The sequence below is a fragment of the Odocoileus virginianus genome, chromosome 11 (genome assembly GCF_023699985.2).
Source record: "Odocoileus virginianus isolate 20LAN1187 ecotype Illinois chromosome 11, Ovbor_1.2, whole genome shotgun sequence".
Classification (NCBI taxonomy): Eukaryota; Metazoa; Chordata; class Mammalia; order Artiodactyla; family Cervidae; genus Odocoileus; species Odocoileus virginianus.
Genome location: NC_069684.1, coordinates 70,741,380 through 70,764,015, shown reverse-complemented (window position 1 = coordinate 70,764,015; position 22,636 = coordinate 70,741,380). Strand labels below are relative to the sequence as shown.

Here is a 22,636-nt window from a genome sequence, read left to right as displayed (position 1 = left end):
GATTTGGCGATACAGAAGGTGACCTTGACTAGAGAGGGTTTTCTATCAAATGATGGTGTATTCAAAACATACGAGAATCACGAAGTCAAGTCTGACGTCCCAGGAACCTCCCTGACATCAGTGCTTGCCACCTAACCTTGCACAGCTACTAGAAATTACTGTTCCTGTTTCATGTTTCATTATGTAATGCCCTCTTACTGTAAAATTATTCCAAATGAAGTCAACTTCATGGATTCCCTTCAGTAACATGGTGTATTCCAACAAGTGCAGTGCTTTGTAGTGACAATCAATATGAAATCTTACAACTGTTAATGATTCTCTCCTACGTAATAATAATCCCAGCCCTGGAAAATTACCCAATATTAGGATATTTGTTTATCATTAGATGCACCTGTGAAATACAAAGTAATTACAAAATCAACACCATGGCTCTCAAAAGAGGGTGTGTCAGCAGTCAAGAGAGGTTAGAAGTGGTGGATTAAGCAAGGCTTTTTTCCTAAAGGACTCCATAGACCTTTTAGTATTCTAATAGGCTTCCTGACTCTCCAAGAGGTGAAGACCCAATTTCCCAATTATTCGCCCTCATGGGACTACTGTTCTAGGCACCAGAACATTGGTCTAGGGGACTCCAGCAGGCCTCACTAGCAGCTGCCACCCACTGTGCTGACGGAACACTGCCCACCACCTGAAGGGAGGTCTCACGAGGGCCACCATGCCCCTTGGAGCGAGCAGTGTGTTCCTCTGACTTTAATCTGGACACATCAAACAGACCTCCAACGTGATCTGACACCTATTAACCCCACCTGCACCCATGTTTATTAGACCAGTTCTAAAAAGGCCTAATTTCATCTGCTAAATGAACTGAAGTCTCTAGTTTCTAATTTGAAAAACTATGTGAAGAAACAGTGCCTAGAGTGGAAATAAGCAAAAGCTGCTCCTGACAAAGGACTAAAACAAAAAAGTCTGATTAAGACTTAAATACTTCTTTAAAAATGTAACTATGAAAAATGTAACTATTAAACATGCTATGGATGGAGGTTCATGACATTGTACAGGAGACAGGGAACAAGACAATCCTCAAGAAAAAGAAATGCAAAAAAGCAAAATGGCTGTCTGAGGAGGCCTTACGAATAGCTGTGAAAAGAAGAGAAGCCAAAAGCAAAGGAGAAAAGGAAAGATACTCCCATCTGAATACAGAGTTCCAAAGAATGGCAAGGAGAGAGAAGAAAGACTTCCTCAGCGATCAGTGCAAAGAAATAGAGGAAAACAACAGAATGGGAAAGACTAGAGATCTCTTCAAAAAAATTAGAGATACCAAGGGAATATTTCATGCAAAGATGGGCTCAATAAAGGACAGAAATGGTATGGATCTAACAGAAGCAGAAGATATTAAGAAGAGGTGGCAAGAATACACAGAAGAACTGTACAAAAAAGATCTTCACAACCCAGATAATCACGATGGTGTGCTCACTCACCTAGAGCCAGACATCCTGGAATGTGAAGTCAAGTGGGTCTTGAACAAAGTTAGTGGAGGTGATGGAATTCCAGTTGAGATATTTCAAATTCTAAAAGATGATGCTGTGAAAGTGCTGCACTCAATATGCCAGCAAATTTGGAAAACTCAGCAGTGGCCACAGGACTGGAAAAGGTCAGTTTTCATTCCAATCCCTAAGTAGGCAATGTCAAAGAACGCTCAAACTACCGCACAATTGCACTCATCTCACACGCTAGCAAAGTAATGCTCAAAATTCTCCAAACCAGGCTTTATCAATACATGAACCGTGAACTTCCAGATGTTCAAGCTGATTTTAGAAAAGGCAGAGGAACCAGAGATCAAATTGCCAACATCTGCTGGATCATCAAAAAAGCAAGAGAGTTTCAGAAAAACATCTATTTCTGCTCTATTGACTATGCCAAAGCCTTTGACTGTGTGGATCACAATAAACTGTGGAAAATTCTGAAAGAGATGGGAATACCAGACCACCTGACCTGCCTCTTGAGAAACTTGTATGTAAGTCAGGAAGCAACAGTTAGAACTAGACATGGAACAACAGACTGGTTCCAAATAGGAAAAGGAGTATGTCAAGGCTGTATATTGTCACCCTGCTTATTTAACTTATGTGCATCATGAGAAACACTGGACTGGATAAAGCCCAAGCTGGAATCAAGATTGCTGGGAGAAATATCATTAACCTCAGATATTCAGATGACAACATCCTTATGGCAGAAAGTGATGAAGAAGTAAAGAGCCTCTTGATGAAAGTGAAAGAGGAGAGTGAAAAAGTTAGCTTAAAGCTCAACATTCAGAAAACAAAGATCATGGCATCTGGTCCCATCACTTCATGGCAAATAGATGGAGAAACAGTGGAAACAGTGGCTGACTTTATTTTGGGGGGCTACAAAATCGCTGCAGATGGTGACTGCAGTCATGAAATAAAAAGACGCTTGCTCCTTGGAAGAAAAGTTATGACCAACCTAGACAGCATATTAAAAAGCAGAGACATTACTTTGCCAACAAAGGTCCGTCTGGTCAAGGCTATGATTTTTCCAGTGATCATGTATGGATGTGAGAGTTGGACTGTAAAGAAAGTTGAGAGCCGAAGAATTGATGCTTTTGAATTGTGGTGTTGGAGAAGACTCTTGACAGTCCCTTGGACTGCAAGGAAATCCAACCAGTCCATCCTAAAAGAAATCAGTCCAGATTATTCATTGGAAGGACTGAAGCTGAAGCTGAAACTCCAATACTTTGGCCACCTGATGCGAAGAGCTGACTCATTTAAAAAGACCCTGATGCTGGGAAAGATTGAAGGCAGGGGGAGAAGGGGAAGACAGAGGATGAGATGGTTGGATGGCATCACCAACTCAATGGACATGGGTTTGGGTAGACTCCGGGTGTTGGTGATGGACAGGGAGGCCTGGCATGCTGCAGTCCATGGGGTCACAAAGAGTCGGACACAACTGAGTGACTGAACTGACCTGAACTGAAAAATGTTAAGTAAAATTTAAAAGCAAAATAAAGATTTCACAAAGCAAATAATTGTTCTAGCCAGTTAGTATTCTTTTAATTCCTTTTTGTATCAACAATCATTTCACAATTTCCCCTTTTCACTACCTATCTCAACACAGGCTTTAAATATTTTAATGTAGATATGTATCAAATAGTTGAAGGCCAGGTTTTAATGATAACCTTTGGAAAAGTTGAACTTCCCTTATCCATATTTAGCACAGATGGAAATTTACATAGAGATTACCTCAATAGATGAGAAAGGAGGGAAGTAATTCAGAAAGTCATTTTATTAAAAACATTTATTTAAAAAAATACAATTGTCCATATCTAGTTGCACATACATCTATTAACATATCTATAGAATTTTGGACTAGTATATTTGATACAGTGCTTTCTTAAAGCCAGCTTGCCATTATACAAAGCAAATTCCTCTGTCAGTTCTTACATAAAATAGTTTTTAAAAATGTATTATCTTTCTAAAAAGATGCATATCATCATTACAGAATTTAACAATATTTTTGTATAAAACTTGAAGCAATAGAAAACAAAGATCACCTGATTAGTTTTCAGAGCAATCTCTTACTCTGTCTGGAGATGCACTGAGTATTAACTACACTTTTTCCTCTTAAAGCAGCATATTATGAAGCCCTCAAAGTGTCAGCGCAGGCTCTTCCTCACCAACCTAGATTTTGTAAAATTTCTCTGCCACACACACGTAGAGCTAAGGCTCTGGCTAATCCTAATCACCTTAAGACAACACCCCTTAGTTTCCCAACAGGTAAGTCAGACCACTCAGCTAGAGAGGTGGCAGTCTCTCTCCAGTTGCATCAACAATTGATGTGATTTTAATAAATGTGAACAGTTACCGTCATTTGAACTGTTGTAGGAAAAAGAAATGAGGTTTTAATATTTTGAAGGTCTCCCTCATGTAAGTTACACTGAAGTTAATCAAGACAAGTTGTTAATGACACTTTAACAGTAATGCAGTCTTTTGGGTAGGTAGGTGTGCACTGGCATTTTATGTAAGTATTCTGTTTTTACAAAAGTAGAGGATACTAGATATTATGAGAGACAGATTTCAACAGAAGACACAAGGGGAAAAATAAACAATGAAGTAACTGTCTTCCCAGATGAATGAATCAAAGTCTGAGGAAAGCACCCCGACAAGTTCTTATTACCACAGAGGCAAACTAAGACACACTGATGTAAAGGATACATCTCTTTGTGTTAACACCATAGCAGACATGCTTCTTTTTTTTTTTTCCTGACTTATAGATTCAGTGGGTGAAAATCAAAAGTTTAACATTATTTAATTTTCAAGTGATGTCCACACTTGAAGATCCAGTAGGACTCATAGAAAATTACTAGTTTGTTCTTCAAAACACAAGATTGTACACTTTTTTAAAAAGTCAACTTGATTATCTAGTGAAAAGTTTTTTCATTCTAAAAAACTAGTTTTAGTCGAAAATTGTATTTGCCTCAATCCAAAGCCCATCAGTAGCAAAATGACTGGACTGAGTTTCATATTTAATCTTCTCTACCCACAAAGATAAATGAAACTGCTAGAAGGTAAAAGTGAAAAAAATACCTATGATTGTGACTAAAAAAGGCTGAATGGCCAAAACAAATAAATAGGCCTCAAGTGATAAAAAATTAGTTGTATTCATTTTTGTCTTTACATATATGTATCTTAGTTAATTTCACATATATGTATCTTAATTTCACTAATACTGAACAGGGAAGTTCATACAATATGTTCCTTTATCACATAAGCAATGAATGTAATGTACACATAAACACCCTTGGTAATACTGCCATCAAAAACAAAAAGTATGAAATGTCTTAGAAGGGACTATGTCCCCTACATGATAGACAATAAGCAACAATGATTAAACAGAAAGGAAAGTTGGCAAATTCACAAAGTTGAGTATAATCCAGCAATTGCAAATTATTAAAAGTCATACATTTTTACAAAAGCACAATATTAAAAGCTTGTAAATTTTTTAAAGCATCCTAGTCAAAAGAGCATACCTTACAGGGCCTAGAATGGCTCACTGGGTAATCCATTTATCCCTTCTCTAAATATTAAGTTCCAGAAAGTATAAACAATAAACCTTAACATCCCTGACCCTCAATATCCTTAAGTTGAAATTAAACAAAATAATCATTAAGTGCTTCCAGTTATTAAAAAACAAAACAGTGCTAGTAATGGTGCCCCCAAAGTGCCAAGTAATGTCATATCAGTCCACGGCGTTCCCAGCCCTGAACTCTAGGCAGGCTCGAACGATTCTACCAGCCAGAAGTCAAGCCCAACCACAGGGCACCGCCACCCCCCAAACTGGTCCAGAAAATCCCAGGCCTGTCTTCGCAGGGCTCATAATCCTTGGAGGGGACAAGAACCAAAATGGGCCCCGATGAGATGGGAAACTAGGCAAAGCTAAGAACATTCAGACCAAGATACTCTGAGGTTTCTGTGAATGCTTTCTATGTATAGTTCAAAAGGATAAATAGGCTACAATGCCAGAATTTCTCCACCACTAGCTCAATCATGGTTAGATTCGTATTTTAGAAATACTACATCTAGTATAAACATCCTCTCTGAGAAACTTAGAATGCAATATAGCAAGGATTTTACACAAAAATGTAGAAATTTTTAGAAAGAACATCCTTATTTGCTCAATAATACATGAACATAAGAGAACAGTTTATGGTGACTTTGCTTAAAGTATGTCACATGTGGCACTATACAGTATTTCTAAAATGTTGACAAGCAATTTTTAAGGCCTATGATTCTACGCATTTAAAAAAATGGAAATGTGCAAGGCATTAATTTTTACAAAAGTGACAACTGCAAAGTGCAGCCAATTTTTTTCTTAAGTTTTAGTATAAAATAAGCCTAGGAACCATCCTAGACTAGGATGACCATATGTTCCCTCTGAAAAATAGATTTATTTATACACATACATACAAACACATACTCAAGTCAATAATCAGTACACATACACAGGCACTCAGCCAATCAGAATGACTTGGAAAAAAATGCTCTGGTTTCCCCATTAAATATTTTAAAATAAAAATTTAAGCCTCATAAAACTTCTTGGTGTGTATTATACTCAAAAGATTAGAGTTCAAGAGACTTACTATGCTTGATTGTATCCCTCATAAATTTTCTTGTTAAAGGTATCATTTAAAATGTTAACAACCACCTGAATCTCCTGGTTTCTACACAAAGCTTAGAGCTAACCTTGCCCCTCTCAGATAAACCACTCTAATTTCCATTTGCATAATGGCTAAGTGCAGATGGCAGCACCCTAGAAATCGCTATTTTCTGCCAGGCTGTCAATCTAGCACATTTTTTTTTCCTTCCAGAAAAGGAGCTTGAAGAAACCGGCAGCTTCAAATGGAACATTTATGGTACATCAACAACTCACCTTCTCAGATCTGCTCCATCTACAGGTAAAAACACGACTTTCATCCTAACAGGTTCCACCAAGTACGAGAAATGAAATCAAACCACCTTCTTTTCTTGCTTAATACACCACCACCCACAAGAACTCTAGATTCTAAGATTAAAATTTCAACCTCAGTAAGGAGAGTTCTGTTGACACAGAAGAATAACAGGGCACCTTGTTTCAGGCAATGCAAGCAGCAATAAAAACAGTAACAAAACACTCTGCTGACCCAAAACCAGGAAGATAATTAACAGAACACTTTCCACCTAACTACTTCTCTGGTCAGAGTACCTGCCCCAAACAATTATGGCTGGCCTCCACTTTACTACTATGAATTGAACAATTAACTTTTCAATTCCATCCTATCATACCCTTAGATAACAGACCACGAACTTTGTGAGGAGTCTAGCTTTCATTCTGAAAAGTGGTCCTTCACTCAGAGCTCCAGGCTTCTGCACGGAGACCTACACTTGTCACCATACCTGTTTACATACCTAAGAATGGTACCTCAGCACAATTCTAGATTTCTGGCACAGGCAAATAAAATATATACAGTAAATGAAGTGATACACAGAACAGACTCTTCAAGAAAGTATTTCTTCAGATACCAAAATGTTACCAAAATAATAAAACTGACTAATGCAGTAAGAAAATGGAATTTGTTACATATTTTAAAATAAAGCAACTTTAAGTAATTCTGAAATTGTTGGTAAAATATAACAATAAGGACAACAAAAGAAATTTGTGAGAGGCCAGTAAATTTTAAAGTCACACCTAATATGAAAAGGAAACAGACAACCACACTGTCAAAAATAGTAAAACATTTCGTGATAGGTTATTTACCAACGTACGAAAAAGAAACAGGAAATTTCAGAAAGCTGATGACAAGCTCTGCTGAAAAGTTCCTAATCTCTTCTAGAGACTTCACATAAAAATCAGATCAAATATGTAAAGGATTTCCCCATATATCACAACCAAAACTCTTTTTTTCCAGGATCAGACTGAGAAACAATACCCTGAGTCAGGGGTCTTTAGAGTAGAGTGTGCCCCAGAGGGTGCACAAGACAATCTACTGGATGCAGGAAAAAACATTAGAATTTCTACTCAAGATTTATTTTTATATCATCCTTAATTTCTGTTTCTGTGTGTGTCTTATAGTATACATACGACTTTAGCACATACGAACATACACACAAATTTGCAATAGGGGATTGTGTTCAAAGCCTTTTATTGATCAAGGTGTGTGTTCAAAAAGCTTAGAGAATGTTTTTCTGAAATGCCAATGAGTGGCTCTAATGGCCCTAAATTCATTAGAACTGACTTTGAGAACTTTAGAATCATAACACAATTCTGAGATCAGCATGAAATATTGTCATCAGAGTGAACATCACACAATTACAGGTGTGAATGGCACTGAAGTGTAACATCGACAGCCTGCAGTTTCAGCTCCAGAGTTCCAAGCCTCTGATTTGCATGTCCCTCCAAACCTAAGTGACACATAGGATGAAAAAACTAGAAATTGTGCCATGTAAATAGGTTAAACAGTCAGTCTAGCCTTCTTTTTTTTTTTTTTTTTTGATCTCTAATAGAGTATGTAAATCTTCAAGGAATTCTTTGAGTGTAAAAAAAAAAAAAATCCAGTGTAAAAAAAAAAATCCAGTTCCATTTTACTATATAGGCTCCATTTTACTATATAGGCCATCAAAATCTAAAGAAAAAGTCACATTACCTGTATTTTAGCCACCAAAATATAGAAAAATTAAACCTATATTTTAACTCTAAGAGGCTTAAGGTTGATCTTTTGAGGGTTTTTGGATTCTTCCATCATGTATAAATTTTTTAAAAAATCAATGGAAGTTTCCACCTTTATTTGAGTACAAATATATGGCCATGAAGAATATTACATCACAAAAGCACTATGACAAACCAAAAGGAAAAAATTATTTTAGAAATTAGGTGAAAACCCACCCGAGGGTAGAATAAACGCAGTGGTTCACTGGCTGAGTGTTTGGCCCTGAGCCACCTGCGGGCACCCCTTCTCAGCCCCAAGGTGGTGGCCTAAGATCAGCCTCATGGGAGTCACTTACACCATGGAATGGACTCAGCAAATGCTACAATTTAAGGCCTTTTCCCCTTCAGACAGCCTGGTGGTTAAACACCTCCCAGCATAAACGGATTCAGATACCAGCCAGAGCAAGTGAAAAGCTAAGCCAATCACAGCATAAGTTGCAGAAGTTCACTAAACCTGCTCCCCTATTTTAACTTGATCTACTTTTGCCTACCAGCACCCATCCTGGCAAAGTGACTGTGATGGATACCAGCTACAGCTACCAAATAGAAGTCTCTCCAGTGAATACTGCTCTCAAGTGGTATGTCACCTTTTGATGCTAAGAAGAACTCTGGATGTTTCAAAATCAGAGACTTTCCCAGGAAGGAGGTAGTTTACAAACAGAACAACCTGCCTCATACACTTCACTATGGTTGCAGTTTTATTTCATTTAAAAACGTGAACACACACACACACACACACACACACACACACACACACACCAGCTTCCCCTAAATAGTTGATCTCAAAGAAAAAGCAGATCATCATCAACCTCGTAAGGCCCACACCTCTCAGAGACTTCCAGGAGGGATTTACAGGCAGAGCACTCACTAAAACTGGTTCCTAGGAAGTTGCTTTGATGGAGTTTTAATAGTGCCGTTGGTTCCCAGGCACCCTTTTACTGAAACAGTTAGTTATCAAAGATACTATCTGTGAAAACAAACCAATGGCTTTTTTCCTTTGATTCAAAATAAAATACTTTTTGTGCTTTCAAAATTTTAAATACTAGTTAAATCAAGCCATCAATATTTACTTATCTAATGTATAAAATGTGAATTAACCTAATAAAACTAGTCCAAAGTGCTGCTGAGCAGTCTGATTTCAAAAAAGCATGCAAACTACATGATTCACTGTGGGAAAAAAAAATCCAGTATGTCTGTTCCCCATCACTACTGAACAGTACCTTTCAACACTACTATTGCACATCTCAGGAACAGAACTTATCAGCTGATAACCACAAATTAATGGTAACAGGTCTCCAACACTACAAATACAAAAGGCAGCTCCCTGAATACCATCCTTCTGCTACTAATGAATTAGCATAGACATCTTATACCAGAGTTTCTCTATACTGTATAAAACAAATTTCAAGCAAACATATACAACTGGAAGATGCTGGTTTATAGCAGTGTCACTTTGAGCCCTCAAGTCCTTTACTACTTTCATATACCATTTAGTTCAAGTCGTTCAATTATAGGAACTATTTCTAGGGTTAAAAGACTAGTTTAATGGGCAGGGTGGTGGTGGCAGCAGTATATCATCTAATCCTGGAGTTTAAAGCCAAATTTTTCAAAAGACTCCACTGTGATGTTGGCATCAAATCAGCTTAGGGGTCCAACAAATCTGTCTGAACCTGGCAGTGACAACTATATGCTAACATTTCACAAATCTGGCAGAGATGAAGGCCGACATTTTTCATTACTAATATGAATAATCCAATCCAGATGAGCTTTGCTACTTTCTAATTAAAAGAAAAATCAAAGAAATAAGTGTATTTTTACCTCACTACAGATTTAAAGAGTTCACTTTGCTTTTCATCTTCCTAATTAAAACTATCACAACCTCTAACAATTTTAAATTTAAAAGATAAATAAACAGTAGGAAATGGGATAAAATAAACAGAAAAAAGGTCCTTCACACTGGGTATCTTTTAACTGGGAAACGCCTACATGTTGTTTCAAGTTTTTTCAATTGAATCCTTGACTCAGAGATGCCTCAGACTCTCAAATCCCAGGTTCATCCCCCAAAAGCCATCATTTACCATAAGTATTCCATGGGTGTAGAATCATACCAGCAGATGACATTTCTGTGCCAGATATGAGGCCCCATATTCTCACTGTTTGTTCCAAACACTGCCTTAAGCCCCAGGTTTAAAAATCTCCTTATGTGGGAATAAACTAGCTCCATGCTCTGTTCAGATTCAGTCAAGATCATACATAGGGCTAAGAAAACCACTCTGAATAAATGTAAATAAGATAAGTTTTTGTGGAGTTGCTTACATACATTATACTTCACAGCAAAACAGAATATCCCCAATAGTCCTGCTCCAATCTTACTTCGTGTGAATAGGAATGATTCTTTTTCTTCCACTGCTTATGCACAACTCACTTTCAGTATTCAACAGAGCATATGTAAGTCCTAAAGACATGGCTAACTTCATTTAACTAGTATTTCCTTATATAATATGCTCAAAGCATAACTGCCAAAGGGTCCCAATAAGACAAGAGGAGTAACTTTGATCTGAATTCTCTTGCAAAGCATAGCCTGATGCTAAACCCCATTAAAAATTTCCTTAACACAAGGTTCAAAATATTTTTTAAAAAGAAAGAAAGAGGGAGGTGGAGTTTGGACTCCAATTAAGGCATTTTTATACACAGTCTAGCTTGTATTCCTATTCAAAGTCCTAGTCAAAGGGAATCCTAAAAAGCATTTTAATGGGGAACGGCAGAAATCATAACAGTCTATTATTAGCATCATGAAGTATCAATCCCTCACTTTAAATGTAATCATGTTGAATGTCTTTCTCTTTCCTTATTCCTTAATTCTCTCCTTCCACAAGTGCATAGGTTATGTTTTCTGTAGATCTGGGGAAAATGGGCCAGGGGTAGAAGGTCCATCCAGGCCAGACAGAGTGAACGGCCCATGACTGTTCAGCACAGAAGGAAACTGAGAAAGAAAATAAAACATGTTATCATCCTATTATGCAATCCTAAACGTCACTTTCTGTCCCTGTTACATTCCCTGAGGTAAAACACAACAGCACCTGCAGTGGCTCACAGGACAAAGGCACTGATTGTTTATCATGGAACAATACGATGTCACAAAAACTTTCTTAAAAAATATGTTTGTCTTACATATTAACACTCTCCAGCCTACCTTGATGGAATGTAAAAACAAATTTATACTTTTCCTTAGATGCTAGAGTACACAGTTCACACTTGACTTCACATGAAGGATACAGAAAGTTCAGAAAAGGACAGCATGCACTCTGTAGACTATAATTCAATTATATAGCAAATCACAGACTGTCAAAAAGAGGTCCAAGAGGAGATGCCCATCTCATAACTGCTGCAAAGAGTTGCAGGGTGCTCATCCTAGAAAAGCACTCTCCATCATGTATTCTGAGACCAAATCTGTATGGAGATTCCAGGCTGAAGCTACTTGAGCACTGTGGTTTTCTCTATATAAATCAATTATCTCTTTGTGAGAGGCAAACAAAAATATAAAAGGAAATATGGAAAATTTTCCATATTCTTTCTATTTAGCAATTTAGAAGTTTTTGCAAAAATAATTGCATTAGTAGAAAGATTAAAAAAATTTTCTTTCTTTCCCCACCCCTTACCATTCCATTTTCAAAAGAACAAATTTAAATTGCAAAATCTAAAAAAAAAAAAAAAAATACAAAATCTAAGAAAATCTCCCAGGGAGTCACCTTGGAATAAGTGAATGAATCAATATAAGAAAGCTGACAAGTTATAAAGTCTAGATAGTTTAGGCAAAATAATGGTTTACAGCTATGAGATCTTTCCTAATAAGGTCTTCGTTAAAGGTAATGCAATACTCATTTTTAAAATATATACATGTATATTTAAAATGCTGATGAATATCAATTCTGACTGACAGGAAAATAGGAGTATTTGATAATACTATTCCCAAGAGTTTTTTCTATTTTTAAAAAAATCCTCAGTTAAAAGGGGAAATTTATGTGCAGAGAATGCCCCCAAATATACATACATACACACACTCACATTTTTTTTTAGAAAAGAGGATTTCCAGCATTTAAAATGATTTTAAAAATTGGATGAGCTCAAAATTTACTACAGTATTGAACAATTCTTAGTCTAATTAAAATGTATGGAATAGTAAACAATGAAAAGGAAATTCTGCTGTGAATATTAATCTGAGTTGTTTGCGGGCCAGAAAATTAACACTTAGAAATTCAAAACTAAATCTAAGGAACACTTTTTAAATAGAAGTTTTACAATGATTAACTTTAGAGTGGATACTGCCTTTGCCTTTCTGTTCATTTACCACACCCCAGTTACAAAAGACAAGCTTCTATGTAATTTACCTGAAAAAGTGTGTTAGCACCTTGTAGTCTGGCTGGACTCAGGGGAGCAACAGGGCTGAGAGTACTCCAAAAGTGGATACTGGAGAGCAAGGGGCTTGGAGTCAGTAAGATGGGAGTCTGCAATATACAAGCCAAAAATATAACTAAATGGCTTATCAGGATTATGTTTTATCCTTGTAATAATACACAATTAGCTCTGAACCCAAATATTGTCCTATTCTCCATTCCAAGTATCTCCAAGTCTGAAATTTTATCCTGAGGAAACAGTCAGAAATTACTTTTACAACCCAGAAAAGAAAAAGGTCAAAGTATTTTCTAAACTGTTTTTTGTACAATCTTTGTCAAATAGAAGAACAAAACCAATATGAATTCAAGTATGGAAAAATAATAGGTAACTGAGTCACAAACATGCTTTCCCCTTAATAATGAGTAGATCTGGGAGTAACGTGTTTAAATGTTCTATGAGATGAAAAAGTTAAGAAATAGCTAATGTTAGCTAACTCTAAAACTTGTTATTCAACATCACACCATGTTTATTAAGGTCCGCAGGATCTGTTCTTTTCTAACGTGAGATTGTCACTGTTGTTTTATAAGACCACCCCCCACCTCCACCAAACAGAGAGAGAATATACTTATTTTCTTTAGGAGAAAGTGGAAAAATTAGGTTACTTTCACAGGGTCACATACAACCTCTCTAAAGCAAACCTACTATGTAGGAGAATGAGAACTGAGGTTATAAATTCTGGATTTGTTTTAAAAGTTGAGAAAAAACAAAATAAATGGTAGCATTAAAAGGAAAAAGAATGTTACCTGTGAAAAAAGCGCTGGCGTAAGAGAAGCTGTAGGGAGAGATGGGCTTAATATTCCCAGTGGGCTTGGATCACTGCCCGTGATCACAAGGGTCGGTGCCAGCTCTAACCCTTTGGGTTTCTTGGACCTCGATGAATTAGTTTTGTCCTTTTCTTGCAAAGCTGAATCCTGGTCTTTAGGCTCCAGGGACAAGTTCTCCGGAAGCTGCATTGGCTGAGAAGCCACTGATTCCATGTCTGTGTCCATGTCTGGGTTGGAACTCAGCGGTGGTGAAGGAGTTCTAGGAGGCTCCTGCAGAGGGGACATGGACAAAACAGGAGGTGTGGTGGTAAAAGGGGCAGTAACTCCTGATGCAGAAGTTGGTGCTTCCAGGGAAGGCAGTCTGGGGGAAGCCAAAGTCTCCAATGCTTGGATAGTTTCTTCTGAAGATGGAGAAATACCTGGGCCAGCTGAAATGGAGGCAGCAGGAGGTTCAACTGGTGGCTTTTTTGAAGGTGTTGTTACAAATTTGATAACAGATGGAGTTGGCTCCTGAGGAGACTTTTTCTCTGCCAATTTCTCAGCTGGATTCTCAACCTTTATAGATTTGAAAAGCTTCCTATTGGAGGAGTTCAAAGAGTTGAGAGTAAAAGAAGAATATAAGCCGGAGTGTATGTAGTCATTGCGGCTCGAGGTCTTGGCACCGGGCTGTGGTGGCTTCTCTTTCCCGCCACTCTCCACATCTTTGGAACTGCTGCTGCTGAGCTCACTGAGGCTTAAAGCTTCACACTCCCCCTCAACCCTGCCCACTGTCATTGGGTCCATGTTCAGAATCTCTGGGTATGAGACAAACTTGTACACAAACTTCTGACCATTCACTTTTTTAATGATATTCTGTAGATAAACAAAATAAGCACTCAGACTTTCTTAAGCATTTGTTAAAACTTTACCCCACCCCCCAAAGATCATGAGAAAGCTGACTGAATGGGGTTCTCTATTTGATAGGTAGTTTACTTGAAAACTTCAAAATCACCCAAATTTATCCAGCCATACCAAACACAGTTCCAACCATTATGGAGTACAAATTAAAAACATTTAAATGTCTTATTAACAACTGAACTAATATGTTGCATAAAAGCTGAAAGATTTTAATTGCTTAACTCCAAAGGTACAAAAACACTCACATCCTCAGGAAGCAAAAGGAATTTAGAACATTACTTCTAAGGTTCCTACTTCCCTCAGAAACTCAAGCTGTTTCTTACCTCATCTCTCCACACAGGAAAGCTGATAATATCAACACTCAAAGGTGAAACAAATTAAGATCCCAGCTTCTCACTCTAATTCTCTCCATTTGAGCATTTTATTTTACTTCCGTGCCCAAGAATGTATTCAAAATAATTAGAAATTAAACAAAAAATTTTAACTAAGAAATCAAACCTAGGTATTAACAGTTATTCTTTAAGGTATTAATTTGTGTTCTGGGTTAAACTAAACAGTAAAAATTAAGTACACCTAAAAAACAGTATGAGATAATTTTTAAAGTAAATTATGATATAAACAAGAGTAATTTATCTATGCTGAAGAATCCCAAATTTCCTTTTCCTTATTCCAACTCTATAATCATTTTTTTTCTTTAAAAACAACTGCAATTGGGAATAAAATGTATGCATGGGAGTCTGGTACTGAATATGAATCTGCAGAAATACACTTAGAACATTTACATCTTTTATTCTAATTCCAAGCTGCTGAAGCTGTAAAATAAATTGAGTTAAAACTAAAACAGTGATCATTTCATAATGCATACAAATAATGCATCATTATGCTGTACACTCAAAAGCAATATAATTATGTCAATTACACCTCAATTAAAAAATTATTTTAATAAACAAACAAACCACTACATTAGTATGTCTAACCTCAACAGAAAAGAAGGAACAATTCTTGTTTCGAGGTGGATGTGTATTACCTTCACATAGTAGTATCTGAGGGCTCGGCTGAGTTTGTCATAGTTCATATTAGGCTTGTTCTTTCGAATGCCCCAGAGACGAGCCACCTCTTCTGCCTGCAAAAGCTTGAATTCCCCATTATCAGAGGTCCAGCAGATCATGTGATCGTTCTGAGGCTCCTTTAGGAGCTGAAGGAGGAACTGCCACAGGGTGATAGCACTGTCCATAGCAGTGAGCTGAAAGAGGCAACACTGTATGTCACACGCTGTTTTAAGTGCTTCAAATGTATTAGACTGTTAACTGTTCATTTCACCCCCACAAGAATCCTGTGAGACAGATACTACTGCAGCCTCATTTTATATGTGAAAAAACTGATTCGTTACAGAGTTAAGTAACTTGTCTAAGGTCACACAAGTAAATGGTGGAGCTGAGATTTAAACCCAGGCAATCTGAATATACACCCAAACTCTTAAGCATGCCACACTAAGAAAAGTCTTGCTATGAGATAAAGCTAGTTTCATAAATTACAGGAGAGGACTGATGAATGCCAACCAGCGCAGTATCGCTGTTACTGAATTTTATCTTAAAAACTCACTGTCAGGACTTCCTGGGGGTCCCGGGGCTAAGACTCCATACTCCCAATGCAGGGGGGCTGGGCTGGATCTATGGTCAGAGAACTAGGTCACACATGCCCCAACTAAGAATCTGCATGTCACAACTAAAACCTGGTGCAGCTAAATAAATATTAAAAAAAAAAAAAAACCTCATTGTCACATTCTCTGAGGTGACCACCATTTCAGCATCTATCTATACTAGCTCAGTTGATTTATATGCCCAGATGTTCTGTGCGTCTCAGCGTGGGCCAGAGATGGGGGAATAGTTTCCATTATAATAAATGTAATTTTCATATAAGTTGGCAGTACTGAAAACTCAGCAAAATGTCCCCTAATTTACAAGTTCTGCCACTATTCTGTCCATTGTGTGCCACCTGCACAGACCCTTTTATTTGATTAGTAAGACTGGAACTGAAAAACCTTTCAATATCTCAAGTTTTAAGATCTTTCTGTCTAGGCCAGTGCTCCTTAAATTCCCTGGTGGCTCAGACAGTAAAGCGTCTGCCTACAATGCGGGAGACCGGGGTTCAATCCCTGGGTAGGGAAGATCTCCTGGAGAAGGAAATGGCAACCCACTCCAGTATTCTTGCCTGGAAAATCCCATGGACGGAGGAGGCTGGTAGGCTACAGTCAGTCCGTGGGGTCCCCAAGAGTTGGACACGACTGAGCGACTTCATTTTTTCTTAAATTCAGCACTACTGATATTTTGAGCCAGATAATTCTTTTGTTCTTGGAGGCTGTTTTGGCACTGCAGTTTAACAACATCCCTGGCCTCTACCCACCAGATGCCACTAAGACCTCCTGCCCAATTTGGCAATCAAAATGTCTACACACATTGTCAAACGGTCTGGGGGACAGTATCATCTCAGTAATAACCACTGGTTTAGGCAATGGAGCAGCAGAGAAATGTTCTCTCAAAGGTATTTTCCTCACAAAAACTTTAAAACATCTTGTTTATAAGAAAGAAATCTTAGGGTGGAAACTCGGCCAAATATACATAAGCACATCCTAAAACATCTACAAGGGAACTCTACACATACACACACATACACAAAACCTTCCTGTTTTCAGTCTGTGAATTAGATCTCACTGGATCAGAACAGAAATTAAATCAAATCAATTCTGTTAAAATACTATAAAAACAGATAAATTGGACGACAGCAAAAATTAAAACTTTTGTGCAGCAAACAATACCATCAAATGAGAAGACAATCCTTGGAATGGAAGAAAGCATTCAAATAATAAGGCTCATTCATCAAAAATATACATAGAGTTCCTACAATTTAAAAAAATTGAAAATAAGCAAAGGATTTGAAAAGACATTTGTCCAAAAAGTAATACAGGTAGCCAATAAGCACATGAAAAGATGCTCAATGTGACTAGTTATCAGGGGAATAAAGATCAAAACCATACAAGATACTGCTTCACACCCATTAGAATGGCTGTTATCAAAAAGGCAGGTGATTGACCTCCCTGGTGGTTAGGAATCTGCCTGCCAATGCAGGGGACGTGGGTTCGAGCCCCGAAGACTCCACATGCCTCAGAGTAACTAGCTGTGCGCCACAACACTGAGCCCATGCCCCACAACAAGAGAAGCCGCCGCAAGGAGAAGCCCACACACCACAGCTAGAGAGCTCGAACACAGCAAGGAAGACCCAGCGCAGCCAAGCAAAAAAGATAGATGATAAGTATTGGCTAATATGTGGAGAAAAGTGAAACCCCCATACATGGCCAATGGGAACATAAACTGGTACAGACACTTTGGAAAACAGTTGCAGCAGTTCCCCAAACAGAGTTAGCATATGACTCAGTAATTACACTCCTAGGTATATGTCCAAGAGAAATGAAAATATATGTCCACACAGACATTTATAAGCAGGAACGTTCAGAGTGGTATTCATAATATCCAAGAAAGTATAAACTACCCAGATGTCCATCAGCTGATGAGCAGACAAGCAAAATGTAGCCTTTCGCTTCTCGAGGGGATGTTCCCAGCCCAGGGATCAAACCCAGGTCTCCCACATGGCAGGCGGATTCTTTACCAGCTGAGCCACAAGGGAAGCCCAAGAATACTGGCGTGGGCAGCCTGTCCCTTCTCCAGCAGATCTTTCCGACTCAGGAATTGAACCAGGGTCTGGAGAAGGAAATGGCAACCCACTCCAGTATTCTTGCCTGGGAAATCCCATGGACGGAGGAGCCTGGTGGCCTACAGTCCGCAGGGTCGCAAAGAGTTCGACACGACTTAGCGACTTCACTTTCACTTTCACTCCTGCATTGCAGGTAAATCCTTTACCAACTGAGCTATCAGGGAAGCCTCCATATAACCACAGAGTGGAATATTAGCCAGAAAAAGAATGAAGTACTGATATGGGCTAGTTCAATGGATGAACCTTGAAAACATTAGGCTAAGTGAGAGAAGCCAGCTATTAATCTGAATAGGCCAAAAAAGCAGACTGGTGGTTGCTTAGGGCTGGGAATGGGGGATGGGTGTGGAAAAGAAAAGGGGAGTGACTGTTAATGGGGTGATGAAAACATTCTAAATTTAGATTGTGGTAGTGGTGATACAACTCTGGGAATATACTAAAACCACTGAACCGTACACTTCAGGTGAATTTTACTGTATGTGAAACATATCTCAATAAAAATGTTAAAAATGAACACTCCAAACAACACAAAAGTTAGGCCTGAGAAACCTAACTCTAACAATGTACAACTCACAAAGGATGGGATCCTTAAGTCAACTATGTCTGCTTCCAAAAAGGCCAGAGATGAGGAGCTATATTGGAAAATATCTCAGTAATTTTTCTGAGACATTCAAAATGTCCTCCTATTATTCTGTCATAAATTTGAAGCTGGTTATACAGAGATACTGTCGTCCAAAAGTAGAGATGAGAAATTAAGAAAAGAAAAAGGGAGATGACTCCCAAAGTTAGAGAGTTAATGGAGAAACTGAGGCCATGAATCCAAGTCTCTTTCATCACAGTCATGTACTCTGTCCCCTAGGGAAACCACTTTCCTAGATGGAAAAGAGCATCCACATTACCTCCGTTTGTAACTAAGTATTACATTGTTAGATAATAACTGACAATAAGGTACAAACATGAAGCGCTACTTTAATGCTAAATAGCCATGTTCACTAGAAAACAGTTTTCCAGAGCCTCACTTCAGCTGGGTTATAGTATAGTTGGGGGGGGGGGGGGGTCCCTGTCATTTCTCTTAATTTACCAGAGAGGCTTTTCTTCTAATGATGACTGTCATGGTAAATTACTTTTAAACTGTGTATGTTCCCCACTTAAACAATTATTTGTTAGTCTAAATCTGTTACAACTATTCCCTAGTAAATTTCAGCTTAACCAAAGAACTCAAGTCTTTACATTTCCAGACACCATCTTCATGTCAAGAATGCTTACAGCAGTGTGAGTATGTGTGAGAGAGATGATTATGGTGATGTTGAAGCTACAAGGAGGGGAAGAGGAGGGAAAGGAGGACAGACAAGTAGAGAACTGGAATATCAAGACTGTTACAAATTTGGTGCCTATAATTTCATTTATTTTTGGAAAAATTCCCCAAACCAAATCCTAGACTTTTATGCCTATCTTGCAGATGCTTGTTTATAATGCAGGTTTATAATGGCTAAGCAATACATACAAAACAACAGAAATAACCATGAATTTATTTCCACAACAAGCACACAAGAGCCATCCTGAGCAAATGGGAAGTGTTCCCAAGGTGGTGTGGGTTTAATTTCTACCTCTCCCTTCAGTTATTAGGGAAGAGTGTGGACTGAACTTTGAGTAAGTTCTGGGAGTTGGTGATGGACAGGGAAGCCTGGCGTGCTGCAGTCCACGGGGTCGAAAAGAGTCAGACACGACTGAGCGACTGAACTGAACTCAACTGTGGACCGAGCCAAATCCTGTTGGAGCTGCTGGATACTGCACGGCAGAACCTAACTGTGTGGAAAACGCTGAAGCTTCTGTAGTACTTTACAGTGTGTCTAGGATAGAAAATTATTGTGAAAGAAAATGGGCACTGTGGTTTTGGACTGAAGTACTGGAAAAAAATTTTTTTTTCTATTGGGAAAAACTAACAAAGACGTAAAATGGACATCCTCAGCAGGTACTTTAAAGGAATATTTTACTCATTCAACTTTGATATGTTTATTCTTTGACTGAAAAGGTGGTGAACCACAGAACACATAAGTTGAACCTCTTCATTTGAGTTCCTGTAAGTATACCATTGATATGAAATTCAATGATTTTTTCAGCCGTAAAAAAGAATTAAAGCAAAAAAAGGTCAGAAGTTATTTAAAATTACAAAGGTGAAATAAAGAGACAAAAATATTTAATACTTTTATTCTTATCAAAAGAAACCCAAATCCTTTTTCTTGAAAACTTTTTCATGAAAACCTCAATGTTTCCACAACTACAGTTTTTCCCAAAAACTTCAGTTTTAAAGAGTTTTTTAGAAGCAGTATAACGAGGGAGAGACATACTTAACTGATCCAAATGAAGGAATCTGATTTTTGAGGGGTTAAATATGAAAAACATAATTGATTCTAACACTTAAAATGGAGAAGGAAATAGCAACCCACTCCAGTGTTCTTGCCTGGAGAATTCCATGGGCAGAGGAGCTTGGTGGGCCACAGTCCATGGGGTCGCAAAAGTCTGACAGGACTGAGCGACTAACACTAAGTAACTCACACTTAAAAAGACAGTAGATTAATCCCTGTGCGAAAAGGAAAGAAGGAGCATATTGGAAGTAACTCATTAGGGAAAGGAAGTCTCTACTAAATGGAACCTTTCCCACCCTAAACATGTTTATAATACACACAGCCCAGTTGCTGTGGTGACCCATGGCCCAACTATTTTTCAGAAACAGTAGTTAAGACCCAAAAAATAAATGTCTCCAAATTCAGAGTGCTGCTTAAGTAAAACAGATACAAAGTATAAAATGTATTAAGGCGAATTTTGAGTTAAAAATCTTTATAGCTGTCAAAAAGTAACCTGCTGTATCTAACTATATTCTATACCAACAGAATACTAAAAGTGTACTATTACAATAAAACTTTAAAACAAATTTCCCCAAATGGATTGCACTTAGGCAGTTTTAACATTTAAACAAAATCAAAGAGAGGAGAGTTACTGAGAGGGAAAACTGAATCACAATACACTTTAAAGAAAATACCACAGGCTTTTTTTTTTTTCACTGACAGTCTTAAATACTGAAGCACCAAGTTTTCCACGCAGTGGGACGGTGAGTAGAAGATGGCAAAAGGAGAGGAAGAAGGATCTTATTCACCAACCAGATGGGTGAACCGTTCCGATGAGGGATGAAACTCCGAAGTCGTCTTTAAATGCCCTAAACTTTAAGTAGCAATAGCCTGGGGCGGGGGTTGGGGTGGGGGAGCCAACTGTTTATCTCTTGACTACCTCGGTCAACAAGGTCCCTTATTGCCTGCCCAGGTCACTTAACTTTCAGCCCCCAAAAGATGTTTCCCTCGTCTTCCCAGGAAAGAAGCCTCGCGGCAGCTGTGTACTAACCGGAAAGTAAGGAGGGGAGAGGGTTGGCTGGAGAGAAGTAGAAAAAGAACTGAAAGTCGACGCCGGATGGGTTATGAGCGCGGGGACAGGAAGAAACGCGGAAGACCGCGTGCCCCCGGGGAGATCAAAGTCCGGGCCCGGGTGAGCACCGACGCGCTGCGCTTTCACTTTCCAACTTCCTGTCACCACAGAAAGCCAGAGACGCTCCCCTCGGGCCCTCCCCTCCGCCACCCCGGCGAAAAAAGAAAAGAATAAAAAAACACCGCCACCCTTGGTCCCAGGGGCCTCGCGGGACCAAATAAGGGGCGAAGGGAGCGAGGCGGGTCTGTCCCGCGCCCACCAGCCCGCCTGCGGGCCGGGCTGACTGAGCCGGCGGGCCGGGCCGGGCCCCCCGGGAGCGCGCCGCGGCCCCGCGCCCGCTTCCTGAGGTGCAGCCAGTACCCCGCCCCGGCACACCGCCGGCGGGGGCGGCGGCCGCGGGACCCGGACGCGGACGCTCACCGAGGCCGCGCGCGGGGCTCCCTCCGGGTCTCCGCTTCCAACAAGACGCTCCTCTCCTCACGCTGGGAACTCGAGGACGGCGCGGCAGCCGCTGCGACCCTCGCGGCGGAGCCGGAGAAGGCGCCAGCGGCCGAGCCGAGCCCGCCGGGTGCCCGCAGCCGCCCGCATCTCCCGCCGCCGCCGCCGCCGCGGCTCGTCGCGCCCCCCCGCCCCCGCACGCGGCGGCGGCGCGGGTCGTCAGGGCCGCTACTCGCCGGGCGCGCGCGCTCTGGGCGTTCCTCGCCGCGGCTGAGCTTGCCAGTCGCTCGGCGGCCGCCGCCTCTCTCGAGCCCCCTGGGCTGCGTCGGGGCCCCTCCCGGACGCCGCAGCCGCCGCCGCCGCCGCCGCAGCCGCCGCGCGTCACTTCCGGGGGCGGGAAGGGCCGTGCCGGCCGTTGAGGGGCGCTGCGACGGCCGCCGCGGACTGTGTCCGCGGGGTGCCCGGTCAGGAGTGCGAGCGTGAGGGAAGCCGCCCCCTGGGCTTCCCCGCGTTGCTCTCTCCGCCGGACCGCTAGCGGTTTCTGCTCCATGAGGCGCTCGGTCCGAGCCCGCACGTCAGAGCTGCCGATT

At 39.9% G+C, this 22,636-nt stretch overlaps 2 protein-coding genes across 4 annotated transcripts in view; one reads left to right on the top strand and one right to left on the bottom strand.

The window, feature by feature from the left end:
• Window positions 1–9,372, top strand: part of MFSD4A (major facilitator superfamily domain containing 4A) — a 37,881-nt gene extending 28,509 nt beyond the window's left edge. Inside the window, exons 10-11 of one of the 2 annotated variants that reach the window (XM_020903017.2) lie at window positions 6,377–6,463; window positions 8,745–9,372. In XM_020903017.2, the coding sequence (XP_020758676.1) occupies window positions 6,377–6,463; window positions 8,745–8,764 (107 nt within the window). In that variant the 3' untranslated portion in view covers window positions 8,765–9,372. Of the gene's footprint in view, window positions 1–6,376; window positions 6,679–8,744 lie in introns of those variants that run through there. The other variant, XM_020903016.2, reaches the window with a different exon arrangement.
• Window positions 3,277–22,217, bottom strand: ELK4 (ETS transcription factor ELK4). 2 transcript variants are annotated; one of them, XM_070474598.1, is made up of 5 exons: window positions 22,029–22,217; window positions 15,394–15,609; window positions 13,449–14,321; window positions 12,639–12,755; window positions 3,277–11,233 (listed from the first exon to the last, which is right to left on the bottom strand). In XM_070474598.1, exons 2-5 carry the CDS (start codon window positions 15,598–15,600, stop codon window positions 11,135–11,137), a joined length of 1,296 nt encoding a protein of 431 aa, XP_070330699.1. In that variant the 5' UTR covers window positions 15,601–15,609; window positions 22,029–22,217; the 3' UTR covers window positions 3,277–11,134. The 2 variants fall into 2 exon arrangements, with proteins under 2 accessions (XP_070330699.1, XP_020758679.1); XM_020903020.2 differs by lacking the exon at window positions 22,029–22,217 and adding an exon at window positions 21,528–21,695.
• Window positions 22,218–22,636: the final 419 nt, after the last annotated feature.

What these genes read in the sequence shown, in the direction of transcription:
- ELK4 (XM_070474598.1), bottom strand. Translation starts at nt 15,600, where the DNA reads ATGGACAGTGCTATCACCCTGTGGCAGTTCCTCCTTCAGCTCCTAAAG. An exon ending in TCAGATACTACTATGTGAAG is followed by an intron (nt 14,322 to 15,393) that starts GTAATACACATC and finishes GTTTATCTACAG; the next exon opens with AATATCATTAAAAAAGTGAA. An exon ending in CGCCAGCGCTTTTTTCACAG is followed by an intron (nt 12,756 to 13,448) that starts GTAACATTCTTT and finishes TGTATATTGCAG; the next exon opens with ACTCCCATCTTACTGACTCC.